This window comes from Pristis pectinata, chromosome 1 (genome assembly GCF_009764475.1).
Source record: "Pristis pectinata isolate sPriPec2 chromosome 1, sPriPec2.1.pri, whole genome shotgun sequence".
Taxonomy (NCBI): domain Eukaryota; kingdom Metazoa; phylum Chordata; class Chondrichthyes; order Rhinopristiformes; family Pristidae; genus Pristis; species Pristis pectinata.
The window spans coordinates 12,680,179-12,705,158 of NC_067405.1; the positions used below are offsets into that span (position 1 = coordinate 12,680,179).

Consider the following 24,980-nt stretch of genomic DNA (forward strand, 5'->3'; position numbering starts at 1 on the left):
GTCCCACTCCAGAAGCCTAAACACAAAGATCTAGGCTAAAGCTCTGCCACAGTTGGGTTGTTGTCCCTGAAGCATCAGAGGCTGAGGGGAGACCTGACAGAAGCTGAGGGGAGACCTGATAGAGTAGGCAGTCAGAATCTTTTTCCGCAGGGTAGAAATGTCAACCACCAGAGAATGTGCTTTTAAGGTTAGAGGGGTGAAGTTTAAAAGCAAGTTTTTCTTTCGCAGAGTGGAAGGTGCCTGGAATGGGTTACCAGGGGTAGTTGTGGAAACAGGCAGTTGGTGGAGTTTAAGAGGCTATTAGGTAGACACATGAATGGGAAGGGAATGGAGGGATATAGATGATACACAGCAGGAGGACATTTAGTATAAATTGGCATCAAGATTGGCACAACATCGTGGGCTGAATGGCCTGTCCAGTGCTGTACTGTTCTATGTTCTAAATACAGAACTGCTATAATGCCTGGCTGAGAAGTTGGTGCAGGAGGGGAGGTTTTAGATTTTTGGATCATTGGGATCTCTTCTGGGGAAGGTGGGACCTGTACAGAGAGGATGGGCTACACCTGAACCTGAGGGGGGCCAATATCCTTGCAGTCAGGTTTGCTTGGGTGGTTTGGGAGGGTTTAAACTAGTTTGCGAGGGGGATAGGAACTGGAGGAGTAGGTCAGAGGAAGAAGGGGATGGGGAAAAGTCATATCTAACAGGTAGAGAGGCTTTGAGGAAGGAGAAGCAGAGTTCAGGCTATAAAAGTAGTAAGGTGGACGGGCTAAAGTGCATTTACTTAAATGCAAGAAGCATCAGGACTAAGGGAGATGAACTGAGAGCTTGGATAAGTACATGGGACTATGATATTGTGGCTATTACAGAGACATGGCTGACATCGGGGCAGGAATGGATATTGAATATTCCTGGTTTTGTGTTTTAAAAGGGATAGGGAGGGGGGAGAAGAGGAGGATGGGTGGCGATACTGGTCAGGGACACTATTACAGCTGCAGAGAGGGCCGATAATGTAGAAGGATCATCTCTAGAGTCAACATGGGCGGAAGTTAGGAACAAGAAAGGAGCAGTTACTCTACTGGGAGTATTCTATAGGCTCCCCGGTAGCAGTAGGGCTACTGAGGAGCAGATTGGGAGGCAGATTTTGGAAAGATGTGAAAATAACAGGGTTATTATAATGGGAGACTTCAACTTCCCAAATATTGATTGGCACCTGTTTAAAATGCCAAAGGTTTAGACGGGGCGGAGTTTGTTAAATACGTCCAGGATGGATTCCTGTCACAGTATGTTGACAGGCCGACTAGAGGGGATGCCATATTAGATCTAGTTTTAGGTAATGAACCGGGTCAGGTGACAGATCTATCGGTGGGTGAGCATTTGGGGGACAGTGAGCATTGCTCCACAACTTTTAGAATTGTCATGGACAGGGGCAGGAGCAAAGAGGACGGGAAGATATTTAATTGGGGAAAGGTGAATTATGAGGCTACAAGGCGAGAACTTGGAGTGTAAATTGGGATGACATTTTTGAAGGGAAATGTACTATGGAGTTGTGGTCGATGTTCAGGAATCTCTTGCATGATGTTAGGGATAAATTTGTCCCGGTGAGGCAGAAAAGGAATGGCAGGGTGAAGGAACCATGGGTGATGAGAGAGGTGGAACAACTAGTTAGGAAGAAGAAGGCAGCATACATAAGGTGTGAGCAGCAAGGATCAGATAGGACTCGTGAGGAATATAGAGTAATAAGGAAGGAACTTAAGAAAGGGCTGAGGAGAGGGAGAAGGGGACATGAAAAGGCTTTGGTGAGTAGGATTAAGGAGAACCCCCAAGGCTTTTTTCTCGTACATGAAGAGCAGAAGGATGGCTAGAGTAAAGAGTAAAGACAAAGGTGGGAGGATGTGCCTGGAAGCTGTGGAAGTGGGTGAGGTTCTCAATGAATACTTCTCTTCAGTATTCACCAAGGAGAGGGGTCTTGATGATGCTGAGGACAGTGTTGGTGAGGGTAATGTTCTAGAGTATGTAGATATCAAGAGAGAGAATGTGTTGGAGCTGTTAGAAAATATTAGGACAGATAAGTCCCCAGGGCCTGATGCAATATTCCCCAGGCCACTTCATGAGGTGAGGGAGGAGGTTGTTGAACCATTGGTTAGGATCTTTGCGTCCTCGTTGTCCATGGGGATGGTACCAGAGGATTGGAGGGTGGCGAGTGTTGTCCCCTTTTTCAAAAAAGGTAGTAGGGATAGTCCAGGCAATTATAGACCAGTGAGCCTTACATCTGTGGTGGGTAAGCTGTTAGAAAGGATTCTAAGAGATAGGATCTATGAGCATTTAGAGAATCAGGGACTGATTAGGGACAGCCAGCATGGCTTTGTGAAGGGAAGATCTTGCCTTACAAGCCTGATAGGGTTCTTTGAGGAGGTGACCAGGAAGATTGATGAGGGTAGTGCAGTAGGTGTGGTCTACATGGATTTTAGTAAGGCATTTGATAAGGTTCTGCATGGTAGGCTTCTTCAGAAGGTCAGAGGCCAAGGGATCCAGGGAGGTTTGGCCGTGTGGATTCAGAATTGGCTTACCTGTAGAAAGCAGAGGGTTGTGGTGGAGGGAGTGCATTAGGATTGGAGGGCTGTGACTAGTGGTGACCCACAGGGATCGGTTCTGGGACCTTTACTTTTTGTGATAGTTATTAATGACTTAGATGAGGGGGTGGAAGGCTGGGTTAGCAAGTTTGCAGATGACACAAAGATTGGTGGTGTTGTGGATGGTGTGGAGGGTTTTCGAAGCTTACAGAGGGATATTGATAGGATGCAGAGCTGGGCTGAGAAGTGGAAGATGGGGTTCAATCCAGAGAAGTGTGAGGTGGTACACTGTGGAAGGATAAACTCCAAGGCAGAGTACAAGTTAAATGGCAGGATTCTGGGCAATGTGGAGGAGCAGAGGGATCTGGGGGTTCATATCTACAGATCACTGAAAGTTGCCTCACAGGTGGACAGAGTAGGGATGTTAGCTCTCATAAGTCATGGGATCGAGTTTTGAGCCGCGAAGTAATGATGCAGCTTTACAAAACTCTGGTTAGGCCACACTTAGAGTACTGTGTCCAGATCTGGTCGCCTCATTATAGGAAGGATGTGGAGACGTTGGAAAGGGTGCAGAGGAGATTTACCAGGATGCTGCCTGGATTAGAGAGTATGGATTATGAGGAGAGACTAAAGGAGCTAGGTCTTTACTCATTGGAGAGAAGGAGGATGAGGGGAGACATGATAGAGGTATACAAAATATTAAGAGGAATAGATAGAGTGGACAGCCAGCGCCTCTTTCCCAGGGCACCAATACTCAATACAAGAGGGCAAGGCTTTAAGGTATTGGGTGGGAAGTTCAAGGGAAATGTCAGAGGGAGGTTTTTCACCCAGAGAGTTGTTGGTGCATGGAATGCTCTGCCTGGGGTGGTGGTGGAGGCTGATACGTTGGTCAAGTTCAAGAGATTGTTAGATAAGCATATGGAGGAATTTAAGATAGAGGGATATGTGGGAGGAAGGAGTTAGATAGTCTTTAGGTGTGGTATGAAGGTCGGCACAACATGGTGGACCGAAGGGCCTGTATTGTGCTGTATTTTTCTATGGTTCTATTGGTGTTCATTTTAGGATTAAACATTAAACCGAGGTCCCATCTCAAAGCTGAGAAAGCACAAAAAATGCCAGTATTTTGAAAAAGTGCAAGAGAATGACTCATACTGCCTTGACCAATATTTCTTCCTTGATCTATAAAGGGATTACCTGATCATTTGCTGCGGCTGCTTGCTGTGCTCAAAATAACTGCTGTGGTCCTTGCAGGGGCTAAATTGTATTAGCTTTAAAAATACTTCCGGAACTCCTGAAAGGGTCTTTAAAGGTTTTGTATAAATACCAGTCTTTCCCTCTGTTCTTTCCAGGTCAAAGCTCTATCCATTATTCTTTTGTATTACTTGCATTATCATCAGTACTTACAGCCATCAAAGGCAGTCCGAAGAAAACATACAATCATCAGGGTTCGAAAGAGTCATTTGGCTGTGAAAATGATAATTCTGCAGATATTCATTCAATCCCTAACTTCCTCCAGTTCTCTCTGCTACGTCGAACCTTCATACAAGCATTCCAAATGGGAGCGGGAATAGGCCACACCCCCTTCAACTTGCACTGCCATTCAATCAGATCAGAATGCTATCCCATCTCTGCATTCACACCTACCCCGGTAACCTTTCTCCCTCTTGCTCAGCATGTATCGATGTAACTCTGCCTTAAAAATATGCAAAGACTGACTCCACTGCCTGATGAGGAAGAGAATCTCAAATACTTGTCACCGTCTGAAAACCTATTACATCATGTTTTATGGCTCAGTGTCAAATTCCATTGGCTAATACTTCTATGAAACACCTTGGGGAATTTACTACATTAATGGAAAGTTGTGGTGCTATTCAAAACAGAGGAATAAAAGCTGGAGTATTCACACTGAAGTGATAATAGGCATGACACAGGACAAGTCTCAGAATATGTGATAAATATTGTCTTAGAGTGTCCTGTTCTCCACAGCCCCGATGAAGACTCTTCACTTTGAAAGCATTCCTATAAATCAGCTCAGTCTTAACTTTCATTCCTTGATATTCTACCTGAAAAATGGCACCCGAATCTACAAGTTCTCAAGCCGTAGAGTCATACAGGATAAAAATAGGCCATTTGGCCCACCATGTCCATGCCGACCCTCAAGTACCCATCAATTCGAATCCCATTTACCAGCACTTGGTCTGTACTCTTCCATGTCTTGGTAATTCATGTGCTGGCTTGGATACTCATTAACTGTCGTAAGAGTATCTACCTCCACGCACACTCAGGCTGTTGCCAGGACTCGAGGGACTGAGTTAAAGGGAGAGGTTGGACAGGTTGGGTCTTTACTCCTTGGAGCGTACGAGACTGAGGGGTGATCTCATAGAGGTATATAAAGGGGCATAGATAAGGTGAGCGGTCTTTTTTCCGGGGCTGGGGAATCGAAAACTGGAGGACATAGTTTTAAGGTTAAAGGTTTAATAAGAACCTGAGGGCAACTTTTTTTTACACAGTGGGTAGTGGAACTATGGAACCAGCTGCCAGAGGAAGTGGTTGAGGTAGGTACATTAGAAACATTTCAGAAGTATGTGGGTAGGTAAATAGATAACAAGAGTTTAGAGGGATATGGTGAAAGTGCTGGGAAATGGGATTAGCTTGAAGATACATCTTGGTCGTCATTGACATGTATGGGCTGAAGGGCTTTTTACCATGCTGTACAACTCTGTGACTAGTGTTTTCCACATTCCAACCACCCTCTGAGTGATAAAATTCTCCCTCATATCCCTTATCTCTTACTATAAACCTATGCCCTCTTGTTTTAGACACTTCTGCTAAGGGGAAAATATTTCCTACTTTTTACCCTCTCTATGCCCCTCATTATTTTGTATACCCCCTCAGTCTCCTCTAGTCTCAGATATCCATTCTTTCCTCATGCAGCACGGTAGTGTAACGGTTAGCGTAACGCTATTACAGAGCCAGCGACCCGGGTTCGATTCCGCTGCTGTCCGTAAGGAGTTTGTACATTCTCCCCATGACTGTGTGGGTTTCCTCCGGTTCCCTCCCATGTTCCAAAGACATACAGGTTAGAAGCTGTGGGCATGGTCTGTTGGCGCCAGAAGAGTGGCGACACTTGCGGGCTGCCCCCAGCACATTCTCAGTAACGCAAAAAGATGCATTTCACTGTGAGTTTCAATGTACATGTGACTAATAAATAAATATTTTATCTCATACCATAACTGAAAGGCTCCATCCCGGGCAACATGCTGATGAACATCTTCTGCACCCTCTCCAGTGTAATCACATCCTTCCTATAGTTTGATGACCAGATCTATACTACCCTAGTAATGATTTATAAAGCTACAACATAAGCATTCTGTTCTTACTTTCTATGTACTCTTTCATGAATGCAAGTATCCTTTGTGCCTTCTTCACTATTTTATCTGCCTGTGCTGCTAACTTCAGAGATCCTTTGCCTTACCTTTCATTGTGTGTGGCTACTTTTATTAACCCTTCCAAACTACATCACCTCACACTTATCAGGATTAAATTCCACCCGCTATCGCTCTGCCTGTTTTACTGACAGATCACTAACATCCAATGGCCAACAGATATTCTCTTCCATCAGCTGGGATCTCCCTCTAACACAGCCATGCTGACTGTCTTTAGTTAATTCCTGCATTTCCAAGTGTAGGTTAATCCTGTCCCTCAGAATATTTTCCAGCAACATTTCTACCACTGACATTAGTCTCACAGGCCAGTAATTACCTGGCTTAATCCTGCTGCCCTTCTTGAATAAATGCACCTACCACATTTGCTGTTCTTTAATGGGGCATTCAGTGAAATCTGCCACGACTTCCCAGTTCATCTATTTTTCTCTGAGTTTTTCTTTTTGAAGTTATGCCTGTGTTATTCAAGTCCAATTCAATTCTTACTACTGGAGAACATCAGTATATGCTTCCCTCCATCTCTATCTATTCACCATTATTTCATAGATTCATAGAGACTTAAGGACAGCTTCTACCCCACTATGATAAGACTATTGAATGGTTTCCTTATACGTTGAGGTGGACTCTTGACCTCATGATCTACCTTGTTGTGACCTTGCACCTTATTGCACTGCACTTTCTCTGTAGCTGTGACACTTTACTCTGTACTGTTATTGTTTTTACCTGTACTACATCAATGTACTCTGTACTACCTCAATGCACTCTGTACTAACCCAATGAACCTGCACTGTGTAATCAATTGATCTGTACGATCTGTATGCAAGACAAGTTTTTCCACTGTACCTCAGTACAAGTGACAATAATAAACCAATACCAATACTAACGCTTTGTGCCACAAAGTCCATGCCAACCATCAAGCACCCAGCTGGACACTAATCCTCCCCTTATGCATTTATTCTCACCTCAGATTCCACAACTCATCTACACACCAGGGGCAATTTATAATGTCCAATTAATGTACCAACCTGCACATTTTTGGGATGTGTATGGAAACCAGCGCACCTAGAGGAACGCCACACATTCACAGGGAGAACATGCAAACCCCACACAGGCAGCACCGGAGGTCAGGATTGAATCTGGGTCGCTGGAGATGTGTTCCACCCTGAAATTTCATTTCAATTTGTTTACCCACACTTTTGGAGACTATTTAATCTCAATAATTTAAATTATACTCAAGAGTCTTTTTGTGGAGTCTATCTCAAGATCCTTTTAAAATCCATATACCCAACGTTAACCACACTACCTTCATCAACATTTTTCATTACATGAATCAATATGAAGATCCTTAATTCACTTCAAAAGCACCACAGTCCCTTCTCATCCTAAGAACAGTCCTTGTCCACTGAAGGGTCCTGACCCGAAACGTTGACCGCCTGCTTTTCTCCATGGAAGCTGCCTGGCCTGCTGAGCTCCTCCAGCATGATTGTGTTTTTCATCTAGATTCCAGCATCTGCGGTCCTTTATTTTCCTAGTTCACTATTCATGCACAAGTGAAAGATCCTCCACTTAACTGGAAAACCTAAACAGCTTAACACCTCCCAAGACAAAACAGTCCATCGGTTTGGCATCTCATCCACCACAGGCACACGATAACTGCAGTGTCTGCCATCCACAAAATACTCTGCACTTACTCATTTTGGGCTACACCAACAGCACTTCCCAAACCTGTGACCTCTGCTACCAAGAAGGACAAGGGCAGTAGGCACACAGGAACATCACCGCCTGCAGGTTTCCGTCCAACTTCACATGCAATCCCAATAGTTCTTTCATTGTCACCTGGTTCAGATCCTGGAGCTCCCTTCCCAGCAGAACAGTTGGATAACGGTCACCAGAAGAATTACAATGGTTCAAGAAGACATCACCATCTTCATAAGGTAATTATTGATGAACAATAAATGCTGGACTTAGCAAACACCCATAAAATAAAATAAAAGGTTATATAGAAACTGGTTTAGTTGTCTCTCTGATGCCATTCATTCTCAACATAATTTTCAATCCTTTTCCCTCCAAAATCTCTGCACTCTTCCAATATTTACTCCTTATGCATCTCAGTGTAGCAGTTAGCGTAACGCTATTACAGCGCCAGTGACCCGGGTTCAATTCCCGCCAGTGTCTGTCAGGAGTTTGTACATTCTCCCCGTCTCTGTGTGGGTTACCTCCGGGTGCTCCCGTTTCCTCCCACATTCCAAAGACGTATGGATTAGGAAGTTGTGGGCATGCTATGTTGGCGCCGGAAGCATGGCGACACTTGTGGGCTGCCCCCAGAACACTCTACGCAAAAAGAGATGTATTTCACTGTGTGTTTCGATGTACATGTGACTAATAAAGATATCTATCTTAGTTTTCTTCACTCTACCATAGGTAGCTGTGTTTTTGTCTGCCTGGACTCCATATTCTGTAATTCCCACCCTATTGTTTCTGTCAACATCCCTCTCTCCATCCAGATGGGATTCCCAAACACCCACTTCTTTGGTCAATCTTCTAATCACCTGTTTCAATGAATCTGTGCATGGTTTGGTGTCAGACACCATCTTAATGTGATCTTCTGTGTTAAGTCCAATGCATAGTTGCTGTTCTTATTGCCTTCTGGACCCCCTTGTATCTGTCCCTCTCCTCTTCCTTGTTTTCACAAACTTCTTCAAGACCTTTTCTGTCAGTCAATTTTTGCCTTAGCTACATTCATCTCATTTATTTCCCTCCAGTTTGACATCCACATCTATCAAGCATCAGTGATTCTTTTTCTCTTAGATATGAGCAGAACAATAGAAATGTGAGCTGTCATTATGGTTTTTGTAATGTCAAGTTTTTTTTTAATGTACATTTCAGCCACACACATGAAGAACTAATTCCCACACTATAAAGAGCATGCCCAAATAGAAAACCCAGGGTGTATCTAACCTGATAATATGAAATGATTTTGACACAGATTAAACATGTCCCTCGCTACTTCATCAAACTCTTCCCTAATATTCTGTATGCATTATCAATACTTCATGACTTAAATTACCCACAAATATGCCATCTACTGCCACAGTTTCAACTATTCAATTCAACTCTGTATTGAATTTTCTATCATTGAAAACATCCTCTATAAATCTAAATGTTTTAGAGAACCCAAAGGAAATATGTGTCTGACCCTGATCCAAAGAAAATAACTTCATTATATTTCAATAAACTTGTCAAAACAAATCAACATCATTTATGCTGGCTCTTTAGGGGTAGCTATATATAATGTAATGATGTAAGTGTGCACAAAACCATGCGCCTGATTGAAGGTAAGTTAGCCCGTATGTCACTGGGACCAAGTTAATCAACCATCTTAGCATTTTGCAATTTTATATTTTGATTTGATTTTCCCCTAATTACACAATTATTTACAATAATTTAACTAGTAGTTGGTATTTTTTTTGCATTTAGAATCTTTTGAGTAACTTGTAGAATAATGGACCAAGTGTTGCAGTTGTACAAGATGTTGGTGAGGCCACAATTGGACTACTGTGCACAGTTTTGGTCATCCTGTTACAGGAAAGATGTAATTAAGCTGGAAAGAATGCAAAGAAGATTTATGAGAATGTTGCCAGGACTCAAGGTCCTGAGTTACAGGGAGATGTTCGGTAGGCTAGGACGTTCTTGTTACGTAGGAGACGTGTATAAAATCATGAGGGGCATTGATAGGGTGCGTGCGCAGAGTCTCTTTTTCCAGGGAAAGTGAATCAAAAACTAGAGGACATAGGTTTAAGGTAAGAGGGGAAAGATTTAAAAGGGACCTGTGGGGGAACTTCTTCACGTAGAAGGTGATGTGTATACGGAATGAGCTAGCAGAGGAAGTGGTTGAGGCAGGCACAATAACAACATCTAAAAAATGTTTGGACGGGTACGTGGATAGAACATGTTTGGAGGGACATGAGCCAAATGCAGGCAAATAAGACTAGCTTAGATGAGCATCTTGGTTGGCATGGACCACTTGGGCCGAAGGGCCTGTTTCCATGCTGTCTTGATGTAGTCCATTCAGCTCCTTCATTCCCTATTGCTTTTAAATCCAATCAAACTCTTCCTCAAACCTGTTTATTTATCTTTGATCCATATGCCTCAATATCCTAACTTAATTAGAACTTAATGAGTCTTAAGAGTTTCCGTTGACTCTCCATCATCAGGCTTTGGGAAAAGGATTTCAAAGATCTTCAAACTTTCAGAGGAAAACTGTCCTGAATTGCCTAATTTTAGTTCCAAACTATTACCTCTTGGTTTTAATATCCCCACTGATGGACATTAAGACTGTCCGAGATTCCTTGCCCCACCAGATCTGTGCTACAGTGGTAATCTCACCATCTGACTCATCACAGAGAGTTGTGAACACAGCTCAGCACATTACAAAAACCATCCTCCCCCCCATGGACTCTGTCTACACTTCTCGCTGCCTCGGTAAAGCAGCCAACACAATCAAAGACTCTTCCCACTCCAGACATTTTCTCTTCTCCCACCTCCCATCAAACCGAAGATACAAAAGCCTGAAAGCACATCTCCACCAGGCTCAAGGGCAGTTTCTATCCTGCAGTTACAAGATTATTGAATGGTTCCCTGGTACAATAAGATGGACTCTTGACCTCACCATCTACCTTGTTATGCTCTTGCACCATATTGTCTGCCTGCACTGCATTTTCTCTGTATGTGTAACAGTATATTCTGCATTCTGTTATTGCCTTCCCCTTGTATTACCTTGATGTGCTAATGTGGTGACAGAATCTGACTGGATGGCTTGCAAAACAACAGTTTTCAGTGTACCTTGGTACATGTGACAATAATAAACCAATTTACCAATTTGTCCCAATCATCAAGCTCTGTGCATTTACTTGCCAAGAAAAGGAACGGCATAATGCTGCATTCTCAGCATTGTGTAATTGAAAATCAATTCTTCCTGGAGAGAAGCATGATTACAACCATTCCCAGGTCATTTTGTGTCACTTTTGAAACTTGACTGGACAATTCCTGGCATCAGTCACCCCTGTGCTCCCAAAGTGATTTACTTTAGAGAGTTCCAAAGAAGTTTGGAACACGTTGATCTAGGAACAAAGAGCTTCCAGAACAAGGTGGATTTCTTGCACTGCAGTGGCTTAGGAGCCCTGGCAGGTAAGTGAATTACTTACCCTACCTTCATTGGCAACAATTCCTAACCATTGCACTGAAGCCCCCCCTGCTCCAAATCACTGTGCTGCACTCCCAGCTGACTCATAGGGTCCAACTCACACCCACCCTCTCCAATTTGTTGCCCAACCATTAATCTTTGCTGATATTTCCAATCTCCCTACCGTTCATTAGTCTGGACCAGATCCCCAAATCCCAAACCATAGTCACTGAAGGAACCCAATTGTGTATACTGCTGACACTGAAAGTATGCAATTGATGTTATTGGAAGGGGGAGGGGTAATGAGCAAACAACGGCTGGCAGAGCACTGCTTCATCCATCCAGCACACCCTTCAGTGTGCAATAGAATTTCTAGGCACTTCTGCTCCCTTGGAAAAAGAATTTAGGAGTTGTCTGTTTCAGTCTAAGATAGCTTTTAGTCTCTCTTACTTCCAATCTCTCTGAGAGGTGTGTGTGTGCGAGAAAGAGTGTGCAAGAGAGCGAGGGGGGAGAGTGAGGGGGGGGGGGGGAGAGAGAGAGCAAGGAGAGAGTGAGGGGAGAGAGAGCGTGAGCAAGGGGAGAGAGAGAGAGACTGAGGGGAGAGAGAGCATAAGGGGAGAGAGAGAGCAAAGGGAGAGAGGGAGAGTGAAGAGGGAGAGAGGGAGAGTGAAGAGAGAGAGCGAGGGGAGAGAGAACAAGGAGAAAGAGCGAGGAGAAAGAGAGTGAGCAAGCAGGCAAGGGAGAATGTGAGAGCAAGAGTAAGAGAGAGCTTGAGAGAGAGTATGAGAGTAAAGGAATATGGAGAGTACACAAACAAAATTTGATTTATGGATTAAGAGACACAAGAATGCAAAATTATAATAATTTTAATATGCTCAGCTTCTCAGTCCTTCTGCCCCCATCTCAGTGCTCTGCTCAAAGTTTCAAGCTGTAAAGCCATGGAGAACCTTGCCAACAAAATCACATGCCTAAGATTTCATCCCCAGGTGCTGGCATTAATAAGTAATGCACCATCCCTTGCTTCTGAAATTTGTTTCAATTGACTTTGATAAAATTGAACTTCGTCAACAGGTACATCTTTTTCCCAGGGTTGAGATATCTAATATTAGAGCACATGCATTTAGGTGAGAGGGTGAAAGTCCGAAGGAAATGTGTGGGGCAAGCTTTTCTTTACACACAGAATGTGGTGGGTGCCTGGAATGCACTGCCAGGGGTGGTGGTGGAGGCAAATATGATTGGGGCATTCAAGAGATAGGCACATGAATGTGCAGAGAATGGAGGAATATGGATCATGTGCAGACAGAAGGGATCCGGTGTCATTAGCTTGATTAGTTCGGCAAAACATCGTGGGCCGAAGGGCCTGTTCCTGTGCTGTTCTGTTCTATGTTCTAACGTGAAACTGCTATTACGTTGTGCACTTTTTGTTAGCAATGTGGATGACATTTTCTCCAAGCAACTTTATTGAGATTTGGAGAAGAATGACATGAAGATGAATCCACTGCACACTTTCCCTCACTCTTTGGAGGAATGGGTGAAGGGGGGGAGTAGGAGGGACACAGAAGAGAAAAGAGCAGAAGCAGGTCTTGCTTTCTGTTTGGTGTCACAATGTGTCACAAATGAAATCAATATCTTGTTCTGAAATTATAAAACTAGCTTCTGCAAAGCGATTCAATATGTTGTACTTTCAGTTGCGACTGTATAATATTGCTCTCATTTTTAATATGCTTTTCTATTTTGAAAAAAAAACATGATAACAGAAAGAGCACTTCATAGTTAGAAATCAGAAATCTCAAGGACCACATTTACTCCTGATATGCCTTCTCTTCTTCTCAGGCAGCCCTTCAGGATTGAGGTCGGCTTGCTTCCATACCATCCATACCAGTTTCATGGGTTTGGAAGTTGCTGGTGAGGCCACATCCAAATGTGAGACCCTGCAGACTTTACAACAGGTTGGGTAGGAGGTGCTTGTCAGAGCAGATGGGTGGGTTATAATGGAGGTGGTATTGCTTATCTTGAATGTGAATGGTCTCGAAGTTCCCAGTGCCATTCTAAATGCTCCTTCTCGATTTATCATGGATATGGATTCACACCATACAGTGGATGTGTTGTATTATTTTCCAAGAAGACTTTTGAGAACACCTTGAATCTTTTCCTCTGCCCATTGATAATCACTTGCCATGGTAGAACTTGGAGAAGGGTGCCTGTTCTGCCTGTCTGGTATCAGCTGTGAAAAATATCATGGCTTGTTCATCAGAGCTGAGTGAGTGTAATTAGTTGCTGTGGATGTTGGCAGAGGAGTGGAGACTGACACTGGTTCATTTATTCTGCCAGGAGATTTGGAGGATTTTGTGGAAAGACATATAGCAAAACTAGATGCAGAATAGTTTTAATTATCTTCTAAATGTAAATTTCATTCTCTTCAGGGATGTTTATCGTATATTATGCCAACTATATAATTTACAAATGCAAATTGGGATTGGTTGAAGCTTTTACTGTTATTCAGGAGTAAAAATATTTGTTACTCTCATTTATTCGTTGATTAGGTTTATTGAGTTTACATGCAATTGTCTAATTATAACAGATTCCCAAAATGTGCTGCGATTTTTTAAACAAGTCTCAACGATATATCCATGCTATTTTAGGTACAATGAATCAATGCAAATGGTTCAGTTATGAAGCACAACAAATAAATTTGTTTTCCTTATTAATGCTGGATCCACTGAGTTTGTTCATTAGGTAGTGATGACATTCCTTGAGAGGTTACTTCTATGACTACAGAGACTTCTTTTTAACATGCAATCAGTACTGAATTTAAAAAGGAACAATATCCTTGTATTGTATTCTCCATAACTTTAATTGGTGTCAACGATGAAGATAATGTTAACTAATATAACAGATATTAGTTAACAATTCCTATCCTCTATAAACGAAGACACAACATGTGTCTTAGACGTCACCTGCCTTGTCACAAGTGAATTCGCCAACACCCGATAACCAGTTGGTATTCAATCCTATAAATGGGCTTCAACTGTCACGAGGCTCCACAATAATGCCCCCTCCCCCCAGTATAGAGAGTGGAAAATTAGATTTTAATGCATCTGAGCCCCCTGACAAATTTAAACATTGAACTTGATACTCTTGAGAAAAGATTGGGACTTGGAGATGAGAGTGCTGATGGAAAAGGAGGTCAGGGGATTAGAACCAGCCAGGGCCAAGTGAGAACACTGTACAAATCTATCATATCAACCATCAAAATGATGTGTATTAGAAATTCTCCACAAACTTACTTCCAACACCTCAGTGACCTAAATTTCTGGTCTCATACAGGAAAAGATGCCATCTTTATTTCAATGCTATAATTAGACACATGTAGACTAGGCTACAGAAGAAAATTCTCATTACCACAAGTTGAAGTATTCAGAGCTTTGCTTCAGCTAACGCTGGTTCAAGTTCCAAGTTTTTTTCTCTAAATGTACATGTTTTGAACTACCTTGGTAAAATCATAAAAAGAGCAAAATTTGGTACATTAAACAGATGTATTCAATCTGCAAGAAACAACCTAAATTACCATTGGGATTTTTGAGCTCAGACCAAGATGTTTAAAAGCATGAGCCCTTAACATATAATCACAGCACAGAAGTGATTAATATTTAATCTCCTGCTTCTCGCAAAGGAAGTGCTTTCTTCAGTTATTCCTACCAAATGCTTTATTTTTACATTTAATTCCACTAGTGTTATCATCTCTAAAGCAATTCAAGTAAAGCACAGCTTATCACCAATTGTTATACATTGAGATTTAAATACTGTCTGGCCAGTATTTGCCTTACTCAGATACGTAGACTCTGATAAACCGCAATTTATTATAATCCTCAGCACTTTCCAATGGCATGAATCGTGCTTAAAAGACACTGTGAATTATGCATGAGGCAAAGATCACAATTGGAAGGAAATAAAAACATTACTTTTTAATCGTATGACGGATGTTTTGATATGAAAGGCACAAAACACAGGTGACACACATGGTCCCTTGAGTTAGTGATTGAAGGAAAATAGGGACTTGTTATGGTACAGTAATAGCTTCTGACTTAATCCTATTCACTCCCACCAGGGGCAAAGCAAGGGCAGCTTGAATCAGTCTGCCTTACTGTTTCATAGTTGCAGAAAGAATATTCGAGAGCAGAATGGCAGCCCACAACAAATCATTGAAACTGGGACTGTGTGGGAAACAGATGAACACTTCACCAGAAGTGAAAACCATCCATGAATGACAGATGCAATAGTCACAGTGATTATCGACAGGAAGGAACTTGGGATATGTATGCTCACACTCAGGTGTTGTGGGGCATAAAAGCAATCACAAGGCACAATAGTTTGTCACTTTTAATATTTTCACTTTCTGTTCAGTTACCACCCTTATTTCTTTAACCTGCTCCCAATCCCATGATCTCCCAAGATTTCTGTTTCCTTCCAATTAATAACATTCTTTCCACTTCCATGGATGAAGACAGTCCCAATGTTTCAACCCACAAAGCACCGAACCTCCCCTTCCCCGGCTCATTCTCTTCTTCTCCCCTCTCCTATCAGGCAGAAGGTACAGGACCCTGAGGGCACATACCACCAGGCTCAAGGACAGCTTCCATCCCACTGTGATAAGACTATTGAATGGTTCCCTTATACGATGAGGTGGACTCTTGACCTCACAATCTACCTTGTTTGACCTTGCACCTTATTGTCTACCTGCAATGCACTTCCCTGTAGCTGTGACACTTTACTCTGTATTCTGTTATTGTTTTACCTTATACTACCTCATTGCACTGTGTAATGACTTGATCTGTATGAATGGTATTCAAGACTAGTTTTTCACTGTACCTTGGTACAAGTGACAATAATAAACCAAACATTGTGCGTTAGTGCGGTACGGTGCACAACAAATGAACGACAGCAATTTCTGAAGACTCTCACAATCTTTCAGTCCCTACGAACCGGTAGGACAAGGGTAGCAAACAGATTGGAATACCACCAAGTCTCCTTCCAGCAGCACTGCATCCTGATTTGGAAATATATCACTATTGCTTTTTAAGTTTTGGAGAAATGTGCAGTTTTGGTATCCTTCCTCAAGGAAGGATATACTTCCTAGAGTGGAAATTAAGTAAAGGTTGGTTCTTGTGATGACAGGATTGCTAAATCAGGAGAGATTACTTTTAATTTAAGTTCAATTGGTTTAATAAATTTGGGAAAAAAAATGAATTCTTCCAAAAATCCATCTGATTCACTAATATCCTTCAAGGAAGGACATCTGCCAAACTTACACAAAATGTAACTCCAATCTCACATCAACATGACTGTAATTTTACTTCGAAATGGCCACAGCTCTGTGAGTACTTAAAGTTAAACAATACATTCTGGTGTTGTCCACACGACATATACAGGAAAATAATTCCTCACATAACTTCATAAGATCTCTATCCTACTCTTAAACTGAAACAGACAGTTGGAACCTTACATGAAGTTCTCATGTCAACGTTCCCACAGAGTAGAACTCCCTCAGTGCTGCATCAGAAAAATCATGAAATAAGAACCAAAGAAAACTTTCAGACTATGACATGCCAAACTGCAGACTTGGTAAGGAGACATTACTAACTGAATGGTCTTGTACTTGGATGCAGTTCTATTGCTGGGAAGAAAACTCTGTGAGACACTGTGATTTTTATTCTATGAGATATTTGACTGCAAAATATAATTGCCGCTGACCCATCAATACAGCATCTCCTCTGAGCCAATTTAAGTGGGCTGTGGGTTAGAAAATGAACCTGCTCATGCTTACTTAGTCTCGAAAAGGCCCTATTTAATGACATAGTGTCTTGAGACTACTGCAAAAAGTAGCAATCAATCCTTATATGAAATTGCTCTTTAGGAACCAACAACTGCACTCCACCATGCTGCTTAGACTGGTTTTCCAGTAGACCAGTGAATGTAAATGTAGGTGAATAAAGGGATATGTTTGCACACCTTCACCCCAGAACATTTGTACTGAAGACAGGAAATAAGATCAAGCTACTCCTGAGCACTGACCTGCTTTTCTAGATGCAAACAACAAACAATCTGCTGGAATAACTATACGAATGCTATTAAACTGGAAAGAGTACAGAAAGACTTACAAGGATGTTTTCAGGACTAGAGGGAATGGGTTATAGGGAGAGGTTGGACGGGCTAGAAGTTTATTCCTTAGAGCATAGGAGCCTGAAAGTTGATCTTATAAAAAATCATGAGGGGCATAGACAGGGTGAATGCACTCAGTCTTCTTCCCAGGGTTGGGGAATTAAGAACTAGAGGGCATAGGTTTAAAGTAAGAGGGAAAAGATTTAATTGAAATTTGTAGAGCAACATTTTTGTTTACACAAAGGGTGGTATCTATGTGGAATGAGCTACCAGAGAAAGTGTTTGAAGCAGGTAAACAATGACTTTTAAAAGACAGTTAGACAGGTACATGGATTGGAAAGGTTTAGAAGGCTATGGCCCGAATGCTGGCAAATGGGACTAGCTTAGATGGGGCATCTTGGTCAGCATGGACCAGTTGGACCGAAGGGCCTGTTTCGATGCTGTATGACTCTCTGACTGTCTATCTCAGCAGGTCGAGCAGCATCTGTGGGAGGAAAGGAATTGTTGACATTTTGGGTGAAACCCTGCATCAGGACTGAGAGTGGAGGGGGAAGATGGCCGGTGTAAAGAGGAGCAGGGGCGGTGCGACAGGACTCCAAGGTGATTGGTGGACTGAGGAGGAGTGAAAGGTGACAGGCAGGTTGTGCCAGTTAGGGGAAGCATACGTCTCCATTTTCTAGATACAATTAAGCCAGCAGTCACCATCAGAGTGGAGTTGACTCTCTTAAAAAAAACATGGAAAGAATCATAAAGACAGTGCACAACTTGAAACCTTAAACATCCTTCTGCCAGTGAGTGCTTTGCAAAGCTTTCTCCAGATCCTTCTTCAGCTAAATGCTGGCAAAAATATTTTGCTAAAATAGGTTTTCTTCTCACACAGATGTACTATGGTCATCATGTTGCTTCAAAATGGATTGAGTGAAGGGTTAAACGCATTCTCCTGAAGCTTGCTGATGTTGTACTATTATTGATTCCCTTTGCACTGTAGTATTGATAACCTTTAGCCTTCACCTGTTAAGCAAGGAGGATTAAATCAATTTAATGTGCTGATAGGCTATTGAAGCAAAGCTGACCGAAAGCAATGACCAGTTTAGTCACTGCAGTGAATCTAATTAATAGACAGAGTGAGCGAGTACAGCTGAAAACTTTAATCAGCTCTTAATAGGAAAAGTTGGTCAAAACATTTGGGTTTGGCCAGTACACTATGGTGCCAAATAACAGGTGGCCTTCTAATTAAACATTTCACTCAGTGAATAGCAATTATATTAACAACTGTGAAAGTATTCATCAAATATCATAGTAGGCTCGTGCTTGTCTCTGGAAAAATAACTTGTACAAACTCATGTAATTTGAAGAATAGAACAATTAGCTTCTCTCTCTAAAGAGTTATGATAATTAACACAGAATTCTGAGGATTGTCCCCTGAGGAGAAAGAGGAATGTGTTAAAATGGCAAATGTTTCTTGGCTACAATTAGCTTCAGGACAGTGTAATTTTTAAAATAGTTTTTTATTATATAAAGGGTGCTCTTGACAATGATGGAAATGAGAACGATGTTGGGGAGGAGGGTAATTCTAACATCCAGGATCATGTAGGTTTTGGGAGACGAGGAAGGCTTAATTCTAGGAAAGTGACAGTACATCAGGAAGCCGGCTCAAGCCCCACCAACTTCCAAGTGATATTGGGAAGGGACGAGGGTGAGCAATAAACCTACTCTCAAGCAGCCCAGTATTTCTAAGATGTCGAACAAGGCTGGAAGTCTCTCTGACCCATCCTGGTTTGTAAGTTTTACTTAGAGTGGCCTCGTGTCCCAAGCCCTGAGAAACATGGCAGCTGAGGAGAAGTGAGGACATCCTCAAGCAGGAGAGTCTTCACAGATCTGCTTTTGGGAAGTAGGAACGCTTTCTCCAAGTGTTCTGGAAAACCCCATCCCCACTCCCCATCAATCTCCTCCAGTAAAAGGTACTCCAACCTGGATCAGACATCCTGCTTGGGGTCAGACACCAGCAACTCCAACCTCTGCCCTTCCAGGGTAGGGTATTGTATCTAACCACTGCCACAACCTATTCTATAATAATCCCTGGTTGGTTTGAAGTCAAGGCTGTCAAGTCAGTTGATTTCCTTCCAGGGACATCATCCGGGTCGAAAAGTCCACACTGTTTATGTGTTCCCGTTAAGAAGCGAATCCCTCCCACAATTGCTGACAAACTACCGAACCCCCCGCCAATCGCTACCCAAGTCTTTGTATCTCCCAGTACAATATATCATCAGTACCTCATAATCAATATCCAGATAGTCAAACTCTCCTTTGGTTCGGAAGTGCTGCGTGTGTTTATCCACAGTGAAGTTCACCTGCTTGTTGTACCGTTCGATCGTAATGGAGTGCCAGTGCTGGTCGTCCAACAAGCTGCCCAGTGTGACCGAGGTGTGACCATTAACAGATCGCAGCTTTGTATCACCTTGAGTGTGCGAGAAAAATCAGTAAATGTTAAAGAAATTGTATTCACAAATGACGTTGGAATTGAATGAGTATGACCTTGCAAAATCAGGCCAAGGCAGATTTTTTTTGTTGTGCATCCAATACTTTCCATGGATTTGAACAGACTATTCGGGAATTTTGGTGTCCATCCACTTACACTTTCCTCTGCCTCAGGAAAGCAGCCAACATAATAAAGGACCCCACCCATCCCAGTTATTCTCTCTTCTCCCCGGAGCAGAAGACACAAAAGCTTGAGAGCACGAACCACCAGACTCCAGGACAGCTTCTATCCCGCTGTTATCAGACTCTTGAATGGACCTCTTATATGCTCAAGGATGAACTATTGATCTCCCAATCTACCTTGTTGTGGACCTTGTACTCCTATTGTCTGGCTTCACAACACTTGCTCTGTTATTACAACACTATATCCTGGATTCTGTCATCTTTTTACTACCTTGATGTAATTACGTACAAAGTCTGGATGGCATACAAAGCAAGAATTTTTCACTGTATCTCGGTACATGCAACAATAATAAGCCAAAACCAATACCAAAGCTGTCTGCATTTCTCAACTTTTGTCCTCTCCAGCTGCAGCTATTCTCCATGTTTTGTTGGGAACATTTGGGAAATTGGTTTATTATTGACACACTTACTGAGGTACAGTGAAAAACTTTGTTTTGCATGCCATCCGTACACAGATCATTTCATCACATCAGAACATTGAGGTAGTACAAGGGAAAACAATAACAGAATGCAGAATATAGTGTTAAAGTTACAGAGAAAGTGCAGTGCAGGCAGACAATAAGGTGCAAGGTAGATTGTGAGATCAAGAGTCCATCTTTATCGTACAAGGGGATGGTTCAATCGTCTTATGACAGCGGGATAGAAGCTGTCATTGAGCCTGGTGGTACGTGCTTTCAGGCTTTTGTACCTTCTGTCCGATGGGAGAAGGGAGAAGAGAGAATGCCCAGAGTGGGTGAGGTCTTTGATTATGTTGGCTGCTTTACTGATCAGCGAGATGCTAAAAATAGTCGTTCATATTGGGAAGGGCAGTGTAACATTTTAAGTTACTGGACTATCAGCTGACTTCTAGATGACTGATTCACAAGAACACATGAGAACAAAAGAAAATAAGAGGAGTAGTAGGTCACCAGTCCCCTCAAGCCTAACCCACTGTTCAATTATGATCATGGCTGATCTGCTCCAGGCCTCAACTCCTCTTCTGTACCAGTTCCAAATACCTTCAATTCCCCAATCTGATTTTACCTCCTCCGGAAGCAACAACCTAGCCTCCACACCTCTCTGCAGACACTTAAAGAGACACGAGTTCAAACCCCACAATGACAGACAGAGGACCTTTATCAAATAAATCTGATTATTTTTTAAAGTTATAGCAATGGTAACAATAAAACTGACCACCAGAGTGGAAGGGATGGGAGGAAAACGCTTGAAATAAGATAAGGCTCCATACCTAAATTGATCTCCAAAGAGAGTTTGCTTTTCTTCAGTTCAAGTGTGATGTAATCTCCCCTTTGTCCCTCTCCATGTAGCATCACACCATCACTTTGTAATGTTTTGAACTTCAGGGAGATCATGTCCTTCACTGTACTCACACTCTTCTGGTTGAATCTGTAGAGCAAGGAACTTCTGCCATCAAAATCAGCCACATCCGACTCTATAAAGCAAAAACAGGAGCATACGAGCAATGATTTATGTAGGTGACATCTCTTTCCCCACTGCCCAACCTCCTTCATTGTATCCTTCACCTTCTTTAGAAACTCAACTAAAGCTTTATGATAATCTGCAAATTAAACTTCAAACCATCATATGGTTACTGTATTATTTGACATCAACGCTGCTGTGTCTGTAAGGAGTTTGTACGTTCTCCCCGTGCCTGTGTGGGTTTCCTCCAGGTGCTCCGGTTTCCTCCCACATTCCAAAGATGTACGGGTTAGGAAGTTGTGGGCATGCTATGTTGGCGCCAGAAGAGTGGCGACACTTGCGGGCTGCCCCCGGCACATTCTCAGTAATGCAAAAAGACACATTTCACTGTGTGTTTTGATGTACATGTGATTAATAAATAAATATATGATCTACTTCCCCAAAAATCTGAAGAATTTCAGCATGTTCCTGATGACTCTGACTAATTTTTTAGGATGTGCCATAGAAAGCATCCTATCCGGATGCACCACAGCTTGGTATGGCAACTGCTCTGCCCCAGATGCCAAGAAACTGCAGACAGTTGTGAACACAGCCCAGTCCATCACGCAAACCAGCCTCCCCTCCACTGACTTTGTCTACACTTCACACTACCTCGGGAAGGCAGCCATCATAACCAAGGACCCCTCCCAACCCAGTCATTCTCTCTTCTCCCCACTCCCATCGAACAAAAGATACAAAAGCCTGAAAGCACGTACCACCAGACTAAAGGACAGCCTCTATCCCCCTATCATCAGACTCTTGAACGGACCTCTCATATGTTAAAAGATGATGTCTTGATCTCCTAATCTACCTTGTTGTGGCCCTTGCTCTTTAATTGTCAACCTGCATTGTACTTTCTCTGTAGCTGCTACACTATATTCTGCATTCTATTTTCCTTTTACTACCTTGATGTACTTATGTATGGCAATGATCTGTGTGGATGTTTCATATAACAAGAGTTTTCATTGTATCTCAGTACATATGACAATAATAAACCAATCCAATCCATCTGTCAATCGCTGTTACAAAAATATAATTTAATTTCTGTATCTCTGATTACTCATGTCTCTGAGCATAATTTGGTAAATTGGTTTATTATTGTCACATGTACTGAGGTACAGTAAAAAAAACTTTGTTTTGCATGTCATCCAGACAGATCATTTCATTACAAAAGTGCATTGAGTTAGTACAAGGGAAAGTGAAATAATATAAGCATTGTTTTTCCTTTCATTTATTATTTTTGGCAGATACAGTCCACAATGAATTCCCACTAAACTTTATGAATTTTTTGATTCCTCCTTCATAGTTTGCTTAATGGCAAAGGTAACTGCTTGGATAGTTACATCACTAATACAACCTGTCATTGTAATATCCAGTAAATGACCGGACCCTTAGCAGCATTTACATGATTGACATGACCCTGACGAGAATTGATGTACACTGGGATCTTGGGATGCAGGTGTATAGCTCCCTGAAAGTGGCAACTCTTGTAAATAGGATGGCAAAGAACACATATGGCACATTTTCCTTCATCAGTTGGGGCATGGATTGGGGAGTCATGTTACAGCTGTACAAAACTATAGTAAGCCTACATTTGGAGTACTGGTCACCCCAGTACAGAAAGGATGTGGAGGCTTTGGAGATGGTGCAGACAAGGTTCACCAGGATGCTGCCTGGATTAGAAAGTATTAACTACAAGGAGAGGTTGGACAAACTTAGATTGTTTTCACTGGAGAGTCGGAGGCTGAGGGATGACCTGATTGAAGTTCATAAAAGTAGGCGAGGCATCGGTAGGGTAGACAGTTAGATTTATTTTCCCCCTGGGTAGAAATGTCAAATAGTCAAATACTAGAGGGCATAGCTTGAAGGTGAGAGGAGGAAAGTTTAAAGGAGGTGTGCAGGGCAAGTTTTTTTTTTACACAGAGAGTGTTAGGTGCCTGGAACATGCTGTCAGGAGAAGCAGATAGTGTGGCAATACTTAAAAGGCATTTAGACAGACATGATCAGGCAGGGAATGGAGGTACAAACCACGATTAGGCAGATAGAATTAATTTGCATTGGCATCATGGTCGACGCAGACATCACAGGCTGAAAAGCTTGTTCTTGTGCCGTATTGTTTTATTTTCTATGTTCTATGAATAAAGAGGGTATTTAGGCAGTCTTTTCTTTCCCCAGGGTGGAAATGTCAAATACCAGAGAGTATGGGTTTAAGGTGAAAGGGGGAATGTTTAAAGGAGATATGCAAGGCAATTTTTTATAATGCAGAGTGGCAGGAGCTTGGAACTTGCTACCCGAGGAGATAAAAGAAGCAAATACAATAGCAATGGTTAAGAAGCATTTAGACAAATACATGTGCAGGCAGGGAATAGAGAGATTTGATCCATGTGCAGCAGATGGGATTAGTTAAATCAGCATCATGGTCGGCACAGACATGGTGGGCCGAAGGGCCTGATCCTGTGCTGAACTGTTCTATGTTCTATGTTAAGTAGTTACAAACTAAAATTGGCCTTGTTATTCTGACTCTGGTTTATGACCATCAGCCAATCATCAGTCCATTCTAGTTGTAATACACACCATGATTCCTGATTTAATGTGTTGACCTCCTATGTAGCTCCAGGAAATGCTTCTTGAAAATGCTACTGGTGCCCCCTTATCTATCCTTCTAGACAAAAAAATGCACAAAATGCTATTACAACAGTCAGAAGTGATTCCCCTTTCATAAATGTTATAATAATATTCTAAGAAACCATATCCTCTTTAATGGAATCTAATGTCTTCCATGTACAGACAACCAATCTGGACTTCTGTGTTCTCTTTCCCTGTTTTCTTGAATAAAGTTACTTGGTTACCTTCCAACCCGACCTGAAAATGAATTTTATCTGACTCCACTCCGATGAATTGCCTTGAGACACATTATCACATTAAAAGGCTATTTCAGTGCACCTTTTTTCTACAAGTGACTCATTGAAAGTGGCTACACAGGCAGACAGGGTGGTTAATAAGGCTTATGGAATGCTTGCATTTATTAATCCGGGTATTGAGTATAGGAGTCAAGAAGTTATGATGCATCTCTAAAGAACTCTGATCAGGCCACATTTTGAGTATTGCGTGCAGTTCTAGTCACCTCACTATAGGAAGGATGTCGGGGCTTTAGAGAGCGTGCAGAGGAGGTTACTAGGATGCTGCCTGGATTAGAGGGCATGTGCTATCAGGAGAGGCTGGACAAACTTGGGGTCTTTTCTTTGGAACGGCAGGGGCTGAGGGGTGATCTGTTGGAAGTGTATAAAATTATGAGGGGCATAGATAGGGTTGACAAGCAATATCTTTTCCCCATATTGAGTGATCCAATACCAGAGGGCATGCATTTAAGATGAGAGGGGGTAGGTTCAGGACAGACATGAGGGGTACGTTTTTTTACTGAGAGAGTGGTGGATGCCTGGAGTGTGT

The 24,980-nt window shown here is 42.2% G+C and overlaps 1 protein-coding gene across 3 annotated transcripts in view; it reads right to left on the bottom strand.

Moving 5' to 3' along the window:
* LOC127572752 (contactin-associated protein-like 5) overlaps positions 1-24,980 on the bottom strand; it is a 1,205,714-nt gene that overhangs the window by 664,534 nt on the left and 516,200 nt on the right. For all 3 annotated transcript variants that reach the window (XM_052020359.1, XM_052020369.1, XM_052020350.1), the window contains exons 5-6: positions 21,304-21,507; positions 19,628-19,812 (exon numbers count right to left, since the gene is read on the bottom strand). In XM_052020359.1, coding sequence (XP_051876319.1) covers positions 19,628-19,812; positions 21,304-21,507 — 389 coding nt within the window. The remainder of the gene's footprint in view (positions 1-19,627; positions 19,813-21,303; positions 21,508-24,980) is intronic.